This window comes from Lactuca virosa, chromosome 1, assembly GCF_052849685.1.
Source record: "Lactuca virosa cultivar CGN04683 chromosome 1, Lactuca_virosa_CGN04683_v6, whole genome shotgun sequence".
Lineage (NCBI taxonomy): Eukaryota > Viridiplantae > Streptophyta > Magnoliopsida > Asterales > Asteraceae > Lactuca > Lactuca virosa.
Window position 1 is genome coordinate 315,010,926 of NC_136426.1, and position 13,307 is coordinate 315,024,232.

The 13,307-nt window shown below is 42.9% G+C and overlaps 1 protein-coding gene across 1 annotated transcript; it reads left to right on the top strand.

Annotated features, from left to right (window-relative positions):
* Positions 1–6,018: 6,018 nt before the first annotated feature.
* Positions 6,019–9,215, top strand: LOC145131079 (uncharacterized). Its single transcript, XM_079065817.1, has 6 exons — positions 6,019–6,711; positions 7,065–7,328; positions 7,709–7,973; positions 8,020–8,354; positions 8,712–8,975; positions 9,036–9,215. Exons 1-6 carry the CDS (start codon positions 6,019–6,021, stop codon positions 9,213–9,215), a joined length of 2,001 nt encoding a protein of 666 aa, XP_078921943.1.
* The last annotated feature ends 4,092 nt before the right edge of the window (positions 9,216–13,307 follow it).

Sequence of the window (13,307 nt, forward strand, 5' to 3'; positions counted from 1 at the left end):
CCTACGTGATGGACACACGAGTAGCAGCGGAGAGGCCTAGTTCTGTTGATGATGTGCTGATAGTGTGTGAGTTCCCGGATGTTTTTCCCGAGGAGCTGCAGGGTGTGCCTCCCGAGAGGCAGGTAGAGTTCCGTATCGATTTGGTTCCGGGGGCAGCGCCTATCGCCAAGGCGCCTTATCGCCTTGCGCCGCCGGAGATGCAGGAGTTATCCTCGCAGCTTCAGGAGCTGCTGGGGAAGGGGTTTATTAGACCGAGTAGTTCCCCTTGGGGAGCGCCGATCCTTTTTGTCAAGAAAAAGGATGGTTCACACCGGATGTGCATTGATTACCGGGAGTTGAACAAGTTGACGGTCAAGAACCGTTTTCCTTTACCGAGGATCGATGACCTGTTCGATCAGTTGCAGGGAGTGTCTTGGTTCTCCAAGATAGACTTGAGGTCGGGATATCATCAGATGAGAGTGCGGGATGAAGATATCCAGAAGACGGTGTTCAGAACTCGTTATGGGTATTACGAGTTCGTGGTGATGCCTTTTGGACTCACCAATGCACCGACATCGTTCATGGATCTCATGAACAGGGTGTGCAGACCGATGCTGGATCGGTCGGTGATCGTGTTCATTGATGATACTTTGGTGTATTCGAGATCTAGAGAGCAGCACGAGGAGCATCTGAGAGAGATTCTCGGGGTATTGAGGTCGGAGAGGCTTTTCGCCAAATTCTCCAAGTGTGATTTTTGGTTACGAGAGGTCTAGTTCTTGGGGCACCTCGTTAACCAGAATGGGATATTGGTCGATCCGGCCAAGATTGAGGCAGTTATGAGATGGGAGGTGCCGAGATCACCCACCGAGATTAGGAGTTTTCTAGGATTGGCCGGCTATTATCGGAGATTTATCAGGGATTTCTCCAAGATCGTCGTAGGTTGACCCGGAAGGGTGTTGCTTTTTCATGGGGTCCGGAGCAGCAGACCTCGTTTGAGACACTTCGCCAGAGATTATGCGAAGCCCCGGTGTTAGCCCTCCCGGAAGGGATGGAGGATTTTGTGGTGTATTGTGACGCATCGATATCAGGGTTGGGTGCAGTACTTATGCAGAAGGGGGCATGTGATAGCGTATGCATCGAGGCAGCTGAAGCCTTATAAGACGAGGTATCCCACCCACGATCTGGAGCTGGGGTCAGTGGTGTTCGCCCTCCAGATCTGGCGTCACTATTTGTATGGGGTTCGGTGTACCATATACACGGACCATAAGAGTTTGAAGTATTTGATGGATCAGCCCAATCTGAATATGCGCCAGAGGAGATGGTTGGACGTGGTAAAGGATTACGATTGTGAGATCCTGTACCACCCGGGCAAAGCTAATGTTGTAGCCGATGCCCTGAGCCGTAGGGCGGAGAGTGCCCCGATTCGAGACATGTGTATGCGGTTGACAGTGATGACTCCGGTGTTGGACACCATTTGGGAGGCCCAGGCAGAAGCTGTGAGACCGGAGAACCGCAAGAGAGAGCGGGTGATTGGGCAGGTATCTGAGTTCGTTACCGATAGCCGTGGGCTTATGACCTTTCAGGGTCGGATTTGGGTGTCGTATGCAGGCGGGGCGCGCACCATCTTGATGGAGGAGGCGCATAGATCGAGATTCTCGATCCATCCCGGGGCCACTAAGATGTATTTGGATCTGAAGAAAGATTATTGGTGGCCTTGTATGAAGAAGGATGTAGCATGGTTTGTTGAGAGGTGCTTGACCTGTCGCAGGGTTAAGGCCGAGCACCAGCGTCCGCATGGCAAGTTGCAGCCACTTGAGGTTCCTCAATGGAAGTGGGAACAGATTTCTATGGATTTCATCACCAAATTGCCGAGGACCGCGAGGGGTGTCGATGCAATTTGGGTGATCGTCGACCGGCTGACGAAGGGCGCGCATTTTCTTGCTATCAGTAAGAGCTCTTCTGCTGAGAGGCTGGCAGAGTTGTATGTGAGGGAGGTGGCATCGCGGCATGGAGTGCCGATCTCGATCGTGTCGGATCGAGATGTGCGTTTCACTTCCAGGTTCTGGAAGAAATTCCATGAGGAGTTGGGTACGAGGCCGCATTTCGGTACCGCATACCACCCACAGAGGGACAGACAGAGTGAGCGGACGATTCAGACGCTCGAGGACATGCTTCGGGCATGTGTGTTGGACTTCGGAGGGAGTTGGGACACGTATTTGTCGTTGGCTAAGTTTTCCTATAACAACAGCCACCATTCGAGTATTGGTATGCCTCCCTTCGAGTTGTTGTACGGGAGGAGATGTCGGACTCCCATTTGCTGGGGAGAGGTAGGGCAGCACGTGATGGGCAGCATGGAGATAGTGCTTCAGACGACCGAGCAGATACAGCAGGTTAGACAGAGGTTATCGACGGCTCAGAGTCGCCAGAAGAGTTATGCGGATAGGCGACGATCCGAGCTTGAGTTCCAGGTGGGAGACTTTGTACTCCTGAAAGTGTCTCCTTGGAAAGGAATGAATCGATTCAGGAAGAGGGGCAAGCTGGGGCCCGGTATATTGGGCCGTTCAGGGTGACCGCGAGGGTAGGCAGGGTAGCATATCGGTTGGAGCTACCTGCGGAGTTGAGCCAGATCCATCATACCTTCGACGTGTCTCAGTTGAGGAAGTGTATAGCCGACGAGTCGGCGGTGGTGCCGCTGGAGGATATTCAGGTGGATGCGAGCCTGAGTTATGCTGAGAGGCCAATCGCGATCTGGGATCGGAAGATCAAGGTTCTGAGGAAAAAGGAGGTGTCCCTGGTGCAGGTCCAGTGGCAACATCGGAGAGGGTCCGAGCTGACATGAGAGCCGGAGTTGGAGATGCGGGAGCAGCATCCAGAGTTGTTTGCGGAGCAAGACTTCGAGGGCGAAGTCTAATTCTAGTGGGGGAGAATTATAACATCCGGATTTCCAGGTATTATGTTTGATCATTTATTTATGAGTAAAAGAGAGGGACTCGACGAGTTGAGGCGTAGACTCGTCGAGTAGGACCGCGATGCTGTCTGGATTAATGAACGGACTCGACGAGTCGGAAAGGGTGGACTCGACGAGTCCGCGCTGTAAATTGAAACCCTAATTCTCGGCGTCCGTGCCCTATTTAAAGGCCTTTATGGCCTCCATTTGCGGCCACTTCACCCCTGAGAAACCCTAGAGAGCAGAGAGATCGTTTGTGGTGCAAGAGGAAGGCTAATTCATCATTTCTTATGTGTTTTAGCAAGAAGGAAGGAGGTAGAACAAGCTAGGTGGGTTGAGGAGCTTGGATCCACTTCTATTTGATCAGAGGAAGCTGTTGGAGGTATCAATCTGTGCCATTCTCGTGTTTTTATGATTCTAGTGAAATCTAGGGTTTTCTTTATGCCTATTTTAGTTGAATATTGTGTATGTGAGGTCCCAAGGCGAGTTGGTTCATAGATCTGGACCTTAAGAGGTCCAGAGAGTCCTTACCACTCTGCTTTATGCCATACCTTTTGAGTTATGAGCATAGGAGGCCATTTTAGAGGTTATTTCACCAAAAGAAGCTTTGGGTGTGTTGCATGTGTACCAAGATTCGACCTTTCCGTGATTGTCATGCTTGGGAAGGTCAGATATATAGATTAGAGAAGCAGATCTGATCTTAGAATGTCATTTGAGTTTGAACATGGCAGCAACTCGCCGAGTCCATAAGTGGACTCGACGAGTCGAGTCGGGGTTGCCCCGCGATTTGTGACAGGAGGAACCCGTCGAGTGGAAGGATGACTCGACGAGCCAAGAGAGGCTAGAAGGATTCAGGAGACCCACGTGGACTCGCCGAGTCGCCCATGTGCACTCGACGAGTCAGGTCAAAGTTTGACCGTTGACTTTCGTTGACCTTAGGGTTTTGGTCAAGGCTGATTCAAGAGAGTTCAGAGAGGGGTAGAATGGCCTTCTACCCAATCTTTAGAGATGAGACTATGAGAGAATATTGATCGGGAATGTTATTTGAATAATAGGAGGAGGAGGCTAGGTCGGGACGTTGAGCACGAGAGTTTATCCGACTTCATTGAGGTGAGTCTTCTCACTATACTGTACCTAGAGTGGTACGTATGTGTGACCGGAAGGTCTTGTATGCTATGAGGTGTATGTGCTATATGCTGTTATGTGATATGTATGTGTTATGTATGTTATGTATGACATGGACCGGAAGGTCAGGAGGTTACGGACCAGAAGGTCGATACGGGTAGAACCGAAAGGTCTACCGAGATTCGGGACGGAAGTCCCCTGAGACACTTGGATCTGAAGATCCTACAGGGTTATGGCCTGGAAAGGCGTATGTGTTGTACGTGGTATTTTGGGGAACTCACTAAGCATTTATGCTTACAGTTGTTGTGTTATGTGTTTCAGGTACTAGCGAGGATCGCGGGAAGGCGCCGACATGATCCGTACACACTCATAGAGATTATGTTTTGAGATTATGGGATTTGTTTGTTATTATGACAATGGATACAGTTTGTTTGATATTGTTTTTGATGATTGAAAATATGATTTAAAAAAGAAAAATTGTTTTGAAAATTTACGTTGTTACACATCCCGAAGAAAATCCTTAGGCTATGTCCCTTGAATTAGATGCTTTAGGGACATAAAGCGAGGATAACGGGAATGGGTAATCGGGTTGACCGATTTTATGAAACTAATAAACTTAATTATTGTGGGTTAAAAACCCTATGTGCTCACCAGGCTCCCAAGCTTGACCCACTCAGTTTCTTGTATTACAAGTAGTGGCATAAGAGCATAGATGTGATGATCGGATGAGAGTTTATGGATTATAGGCCAATAGATATAAATAAATGTTGTAAGGCCTATGTTGTTTCGGTTTATGCTTTTGATCTGTATTGACAATGACATCCCGAGGTTTTAATATAATGAAATACATTTCTTCGAAAATGCTGTTGATAAAATCTTTATCATATGTTTGCGAACAAATTGCGCAACACTTTCTTTAAAAATTTACTCTGATTTTCAAATAAAGCATAATCAAATCGGTCTTTTCTGGCCGTGAAATCTGGGATATCACATGAACTAAGGCCAATTTCATGAAGTGTTTATTGTCAAGAATCCACACTAAATTTTGAATATTTGTTGTTGCTCGTCAAGGAATGTTCCTTGAGAGAAACTTATATGTCAAGAAGTCAGTGGGAGTCTTAATGATCTTGAAGATTTTCAGGAGTCAATTAAGAATAAACCTTTTAGTTATCACTAGCACACGACCTGAGGTTGATAACCTATCGTGTTAAGTTGACACATTCTTGTTTTTGTGCACCTTCCCGTTAGGTTGGCAATGCTTATGAGTTCTACGGTTCTCATTTGACTGCAAAAAGGCAGAGCACATTTTTCAATGAAAGTACATTGATCAATATGGGTGAACTGCTTAACAACATGGAAGCACTGGTAGGCCCTTGTGCTATCGGATGGCAAGAAATTAAGAATAAGCAAAGTTCAGTCCACGGAAGCTAAATTTGAATTTGGTTTTGTCATAAACCTTGTCCTATGTGTTGGGTATATGTTTTGCGTCATTGGGCTTATTTGTTTTGTTCATTATGTAATCGTGTTTGGGCCTGTCCACCCGTCCAATAATTATTAGGGTTTAGCTATTTAAGGTGTATGCATGCACCGTGTTTTAAAATCTTGGCAATATTCTTGTAACCCTAAACACGCCTCTACATTAGCAATTCTTAATCGAGTTCTTCTAAGGCTCTAGCTTATATTAATTAAGCATATTTTGAATCATTGTGTTGTTCTTGTTCATAATCTGTTTTGAATCTACTCGATCTTTCAAGGATTAATATCCTATCAATCGGTATCAGAGCGGGAGACTGTGTAATCTATAAGCATCTCTTCTGTCTATAAAGTCATTAGGGTTTCCGTTAATATTGGATCTGGTTTAGCCGTCATCACAGCTTCCTTGACGCTATTCTGTGATCTTAATTTTACCCTAAAACTACATCAGTTGACGTGTCTGATTCTTAACAGGTCTCAATAAGTATATCATCATGCAACACGACGACTCTCAAATCAACTCCATCAACCTTTCTAGCTGCATTGCATTGACAACTAGGATCCCAATTCTTTTACCCAATGAATATGAAGTATGGATGCTTCATTTTGAAGATTACGTTCTTAGTCTTGAGGACAACGGATATCTGATATGGGAGGCCATCACTCTTGGAGCATTTGTTCATACTGGAACCAGAAGAGTTATTAAAACTCAATCTGACTACAATAGACTTCTTCTTGAAGTTAAATATGTCCCTCAAGATGAGAAAGATAAAGTGATCAGCAATGTCAAGGCAATGAGAATCATTCGATTTGCTTTTCCTACTGACACTTTTTGCTTGGTCAGTTCTTGTGACACAGAAAAAGCCATCTGGGATAGGCTTATGGAACTCTACTCTACAGATTCAGGTCTTGAGCACTCTACACAAACATTCTTGCTTTCAGAGTTTGGTGCCTTTACACAGAAGCCTGAAGAGAGTTTGAGTCAAACTTTCAATCGTTACAATCATCTTCTAAGTAGGATGATGAAACACGACATTGGACGTGAAGTTATTGAACAAAAAGTCACGTTCATGAATGGGATTAGATCTGAGTGGATGGCGGTGGTGTCAACAGTCAAGGCACATGAGCAGTTCAAGAATTATACCCTGGCAAAGCTTGTTGGAATCCTGAAGTCACATGAGAATGAGGTGACAAATAAAGAGTATGCACTGATGGTGTCAAATCCGAAGTGATTCGCAAAGAAGACGTTTCCTTCCAACAAGAACCAAAATCGACAGGGAAGCTACAACTCTGAGAAGGTAAAAGAGGAGAGTGCGAATAGCTCACAGAAAGAAGAGGAAAAGAAGGAAAAGAAGCTTACTGGTGACTCTGGCTATGATTGCAACTACTATCATGGTAAAAACCACTTGGCCAAAGAATTCATGATGCAAAGGCTAAATAAGAAGGAAGGAGAAGATGAGAGAAATACTATCTACGAAATCTTGAGGAGATAAAGAATATAAAGAACTCTGATAATTCAATGCCTGCTTTAATTGTGCAGGAAAAAGAAGCTGATGATGAATTTGGTAGGGTGGAAGTCTGGTCCATTGATTCTGAATATGAGGACATTCGCATGCCTACTCATGGGAGAAGTTTTGTTGCGAAAGAAGAGGATTCACATTCTGGAGGAAGATGTTTCATGGTGACAAGTGATGTGTCACAGATGCGAGGATACGCCACTGATAATGGACGTGGAAGTGATAGCTGTTTCACTGCAAAACCCGTTTTTGAGCAAATCAGCGAATGCGATCAGATGATTAACAAGGTAAACTCTATTCTTGAATCTCTCAATATACCCGTGTCAAAATACGAAACTGAACTAAATGAGTTAAAAATCACATTTTCTAGTATCATTAATAGTTTGAAACAAACTCGCTTGACAAATTCTAACTTAACTGATCAAATCAGCAGGGTTTCGTCAAAGAGTGAGGAGAGACGCATATGGAAGAGAAGATTGAGTCTGATTTAGCTAAGTCTAGGGATGAGTTAATTTACTTACAAAGAGACAATTTAATGCTTTTGAAACAACGTAATATTTTTTGTTTGATTGCGAAAAGGCTTTATCTTAATATTACTCAATTGCATCTTGATTGTGAGATTGGTCAAAAACTCCATAATATGATATTGCCATTCCTTGAATTAAAGGAGGATGAAATCGACGCTGACTGTTACAGGTGCGAATCCATCTTCTCATCTGACGAAACTTTGGAAACTTACATAATTGGTCTGGACAAAATTGAATCATTTATTAGGTCCAAAGACCACAAGAACATTCTAAAACAGCTTTTGGACGAAAATGACAAAAAGCAAATTAAATCTGACACTGTACAGAAGTTTGACTCATTGAGTGCAAAGTTGAGTTCAGATAACAAACTTAATGTTGATAACACATCTGAATTCGACGATGACAGTGATATGAGTGAAATATCTGTAGACGATGAGGTTTGATTGCTCAGAGTTTGTTAAAAACGAACCTGATGTTGCGAAAGTCCCAATTTCGGAAAATTCTGTTGAATTCGCACGTCTTTCTGAAAATAATCCAAATGTATTAAGAGAAATTGCGACTGTTTTTCCAAAATTCCAAACTGTCCCTAATCAGGTTTTCAAAATCAATGGGCTAAATAAGAATCAAACAGTCGAATTATCGTCCTTATTCGTAGAAGACAATGCAGATGGATGTGATGAATACTTTAGGTCAACTCCTATTGATAATGCTGACGAAACAGTTGGTGTCTCAGAAAGGACCTCACGGAGAGTAAAAGGAAGATACCTAGCAGAACCTTTAAACAAGGTCAATTCCAACTAAGAGAAAGGAAGTCCCAGTGGAACTAAGAATGTTCCCAGAGAAACATCTTCAGTACAAAATGAAACTCCAGCAAGAAAGCCAAGAGCGAAAGCTAACATTCACAAATCCTCAGAACAGTTCGCAGCACAGAAAGATCAAAGGAACGCGAGATAAAACAAAAATCTCAAGGAAAGAAAACAATTCTGGCAATCGAAAAATCCCAACTTCGTTCGCATTGAAAAACCTCTCAATCAAAATGAGAAAGTATCATCAAATGCGAACCCAAAGAGCTCTTTGCAAAGTCAGTTTCGTAGTCCACAGGATATTAAACAGAAAGTTTTTCAAAAACCTATTCCTTCAAAGCCAAAAAGGTCTGTGGAGAATCCAAAACCTCACAACTCACAAACCAAATACACTTCATGTCCTATCAAGACATCGAAAGATGTTAAGGTAAAAGGAAAGCTGATTTCGGATCATCAAGCTCCAATCAAGAAGCCCGAAACTAACACAAAAGATACTAACCTAAAAGATAAGAGGATCAAGGTTTTTAAAATTACAAAGAAAGATAACACCACCCTAATAAAACGAACCTATATGGTTGATCTTGCAATCACTTTCCCTCTTTCTGTAAAAGGCTCACAAGAACCCAAACAACTTTGGGTTCCTAAATCTGCTTAATTTTTGCAGGTAATTCGTGACGAACAGTTTGACACTGAATGGTATATCGACAGTGGATGTTCGCGTCACATGACAGGAAGAATGGAGGAACTGCGAGAGTATAGAGAACTGAAAAATAGTGGAAGTGTGAAGTTTGGGAATAACTCACTTGGAGAGATTAAAGGTTACATGTGTTGGATTAGTGTCTAAGTCCATAACTATAATTGGTATGTACTTGACTCGACTTGGCATGGTCCATTTGGGTTACATGGCATCGGAACATTTGGATAGACCGTTTGTGAGAAGAGGACATTTGTGACATATTAATATATTATAAGTTCTAATATATTAATATGAAATCATGTTATTTAATTAGTATTGATCAAGAATTAATTTGGACTTAATTTAGTGATCAAAAGAGACTAATTAAATATATGGGGATTGATTGTGTAAATCATTAATTCTTATATATATGTGGGCTTATGATCCAAGATTCCTTATGTTGGGTTTAACCCATGTGGTGACCCATGGATACTCCATGGAGGTTAAAACCCATGGAGCATAAGGAATGGGTAAAGTTATGAGTTACATGGTGTAACCCTAATAGCCACACTATATAAAGACCCCTTTAGCTCAAGAAATTTACACTAGTGATACATATTTGAGGGCTAGCCGATTTGAGCATGGAGTGTATTCTTCTCATGGTTATTCCATGTGTTTGTGATGTTGTGTGAATCATTTGAGGTGTCACACTTGGGGCACTAGGCTCTAGAGCTTCATGAAGTCAAGCTACATCAACAAGGTATGTATTCCATCCATTTTATTACCCAAGTATGAAAAAATTGTATGCTAGTTAGGGTAATACTGTCACACCCCCGAACCGTCAGAACGGACGGCGGAAACGTTCGGGGGCGGGTGACATCATACGTAGTATCACAACAGTTGTATCATAGTAAGCAAAGTAAACACTACCATTACATTGCATCATAAATATTTACATCTGTTTGAAAACATAGTTCGTACATATCAGTATATTCAAAAGTAGCAAAAGATAAAGACTAGACTCCAAAATGCTCCGTCTTCTCCAAAAGCTGGCATAAGTACCTGTCTATAGTTGCCCTGAGAATACAAGCGACTTTGAAAACGTATCAGCATAAAGCTGGTGAGGTCATAAGCATGTTTTTGTAGTGGAAACTAGTCACTGAATTTGTAAAAATGGATTCCTTTTCATTATAGAAAATATTGTTTGTAACGAAAACCTTCGTTATTGAGTTTCAAAATAGTATCCATGCTTCCCAAGAAAATCCAATATTTTCTAACATGTTTGTTGATTATTGTATGAAAAGTATGATTCGTTTGAAAACCCTGGCTACCGGCAGTAAGTAAGGTATGTTTCGTTTGATAAGCCCTGGCTACTACCAGTATGTAAGTAGTTTTATTATTCAAATAAAACAAAGAGTTAATTCCGTGGAATACCCTCCAGTAAGTGGATAAGTAGTTTCATTAGTTAAAATAAAACTATTGAAGAAAGAAATCCCGTACACAAAGGTTAGTTTATACTTATTGTGAGTCGTATAACCATACTAATATGACCCGTGACCTCCTTGACGTTTCTTCAGGCGTCGTACGATTACAAAATTTGTCACCCCAGGCATGCCCGCCTAACTGTAGCTAACAATTCAGGTGTAGGATTGTCAATCCCGAATAGATCTATTCACAAATTCCACGCTCTCCCTCCAGGAGACTCTGGTTATACTAACGGAGAGGATTTATTGGTACCCCGAAAGGCATAACAAAGATAAGTCTCACAATCCGGTATTAACTATTTTACGTGTAGTTTGGTTGTTCTCGAGTTCGGAATCGTTGTATACGTTGTAGAGTATAAATAATTATACACAAAATAATTATTTAGTAAGATACTCTTGTTATCTGTATTGGTAAACTAAATCTGTCATAGTTTATATGTTTGACTTTGCTTGGAGTTTGATTCGGTAAAACCGGTAATGAAATCCCCAAACTACACCTATTATAGTTTGACTGGTAAGTTGTGTTCATGTACTGTTCTGAAAACTATGCAATTATGTTTAGAAAACGCCCCTTATGCTCCGCATTTTACAAACGGGATAAAGTATCTAAATATTTAACATGAAATCATTGTAATTGCATCAGTTTTTAAGTTGTGAAAACCTTTATGTTTGGCTTGTATCCCCCCTGAAAACGTCATAAAAACTTATAAAAGCGTAGGGGTATGAACTCACAGTTTAACGTAGGATTCGGGTGTACGATTGGTTACGAGTGCTGAGTAGTTCAACTGATGTTTCGTACGCAAGCGGATCCTATTACATATAGTACACATATATGTATTAGATTTAAGGTATTTCATGACAAAACCTAAGGGGAAACCACCCTAAGGACGTGGAAATGCTTGAACTAAGTGTCGGAGCCATAAATGATCGAACGGGGGAAGGTGCATGGCCATAAGAGTGTGTGTGCGGCCAGGGTGTGCGGCCAGGATGTGTGTGCGGTTGCACACAAGAGTGTACGGCCGTACAGAGGGTGTGTGCGGCCGTACACAGGGGTGTGCGGTCGTACACTCTTCATCCATGCCCAAAATGTCGATTTTTAGGTGTTTCAAAGCTATTACCAAGTCTAACTAGCAGATGGAGGCCAAACTCTCACCTTGGAGAGTCTTTAAGGTGTGTACGGCCACCTTATGAAGGTGTGCGGCCGTACACCTTCAAAGGGTGATGAACAAGATGAAAACTCGATGATTTAGGGCTTAGATTAAGAGTCTTTCAAGTATAACAAACTAGATGATAGAATACTTACGTTTTTTAAGCCTTTGGAGGGTCCTTATGTGAAGATTATAGAGAGAGAAAGTAGTGTGCCGTCAAAAGGGAAAAAGAGTGAATGAAGGGGGTCTCCTCCTTTATATAGAGGTGGGTGTACGGTTGAAGGGGTGGGTGTTCGGCCGCACACCCATGTGTACGGCCGTACACTCCTCCCGAGAGGGTGTATGGCACGAATGTTGAACTATGATTTGGCATTACTCGACCTAGGACCCAAACTTTGATTGTACGAGGCTTAGAACGCTTGATCAAACCCTTAAACAGCGTTAAAAGGTGATAAAATCGAGTTTAATATTGATATACATATCAATTGTACAGGATAGAAGTTCCGGGTTGTCACATCATCCCCCCGTTAGAGGGAATTTCGTCCCGAAATTCAAACATAAAAATACAAATTATGGACTCGGAAAGAGACATGGATATTTCTGTTTCATCTGATCTTCGCGCTCCCATGTGAATTCAGGTCCCCGCTTGGCATTCCTGCGAACCTTCACTATCGGGATGCGACTTTGCTTTGTTCGTTTGACCTCCCGATCCATGATTTCGATTGGTTCTTCCAGAAAATTGAGTTTTTTGTTGATTTTAATCTCATCGATAGGAATCGTAAGGGTTTCGTCAGATACGCATTTCTAAAATTTGAAACGTGGAATACAGGATGAATGTTGCTGAGTTCTTGTGGTAAACAAAGTTTGTAGGCTACGGGACCGATCCTAGCGAGGATCTCGAAGGGTCCTATGTATCTTGGATTTAGCTTTCCACGCTTTCCGAAGCGTATCATGCCTTTCCAGGGCGAGACCTTCAACAGAACACGGTCTCGAACCTGGAACTCCAAGGGTTTTCGTCGTTTATCGGCGTAGCTCTTTTGTCTATCTCGTGAGGCTTTCAGTCGATCTCGGATTTGTATGATCTTTTCTGTGGTTTCGCAGATGATTTCTGGACCAGTGAGAGTGCTGTCAGGGACTTGCCCCTTGGCTAGTTGCGTGTCGCCCACCTCAGCCCAGCACAGAGGGGATCTGCACTTGCGACCATAGAGGGCTTCGAAAGGCGCAACCTTGATGCTGGTATGGTAACTGTTGTTATAGGAAAACTCGACCAAGGGAAAATGGATGTCCCACGACTTACCGAAGTCAATGACACATGCTCTCAACATGTCTTCCAAATTCTGGATGGTTCTCTCACTTTGTCCATCTGTCTGAGGATGGTAAGCTGTGCTCATATCCAGCTTAGTTCCAACAACTTTCTGCAGGGACTGCCAAAATCTCAAGGTGAACCTGCTATCTCGATCGGAGATAATGGACACAGGTACACCGTGCAGTCGGACTATCTCTTGGATGTAGATTCGTGTGAGTCTCTCCATTTTGAAGTTTTCCTTGATCGGCAGGAAGTGGGCGGATTTAGCCAGTCGGTCGACAATTACCCAGATGGCATCGTGCCCACTCGGACACTTGGGTAA

Excerpts from the sequence above, each read along its gene's own strand:
- LOC145131079 (XM_079065817.1), top strand. The coding sequence starts at position 6,019 with ATGCAACACGACGACTCTCAAATCAACTCCATCAACCTTTCTAGCTGC. Across the intron at positions 7,974-8,019 it reads ATCTGAATTCGACGATGACA|AGTTTGTTAAAAACGAACCT; the intron begins GTGATATGAGTG and ends TTGATTGCTCAG. Across the intron at positions 8,976-9,035 it reads CAATCACTTTCCCTCTTTCT|GTAATTCGTGACGAACAGTT; the intron begins GTAAAAGGCTCA and ends TAATTTTTGCAG.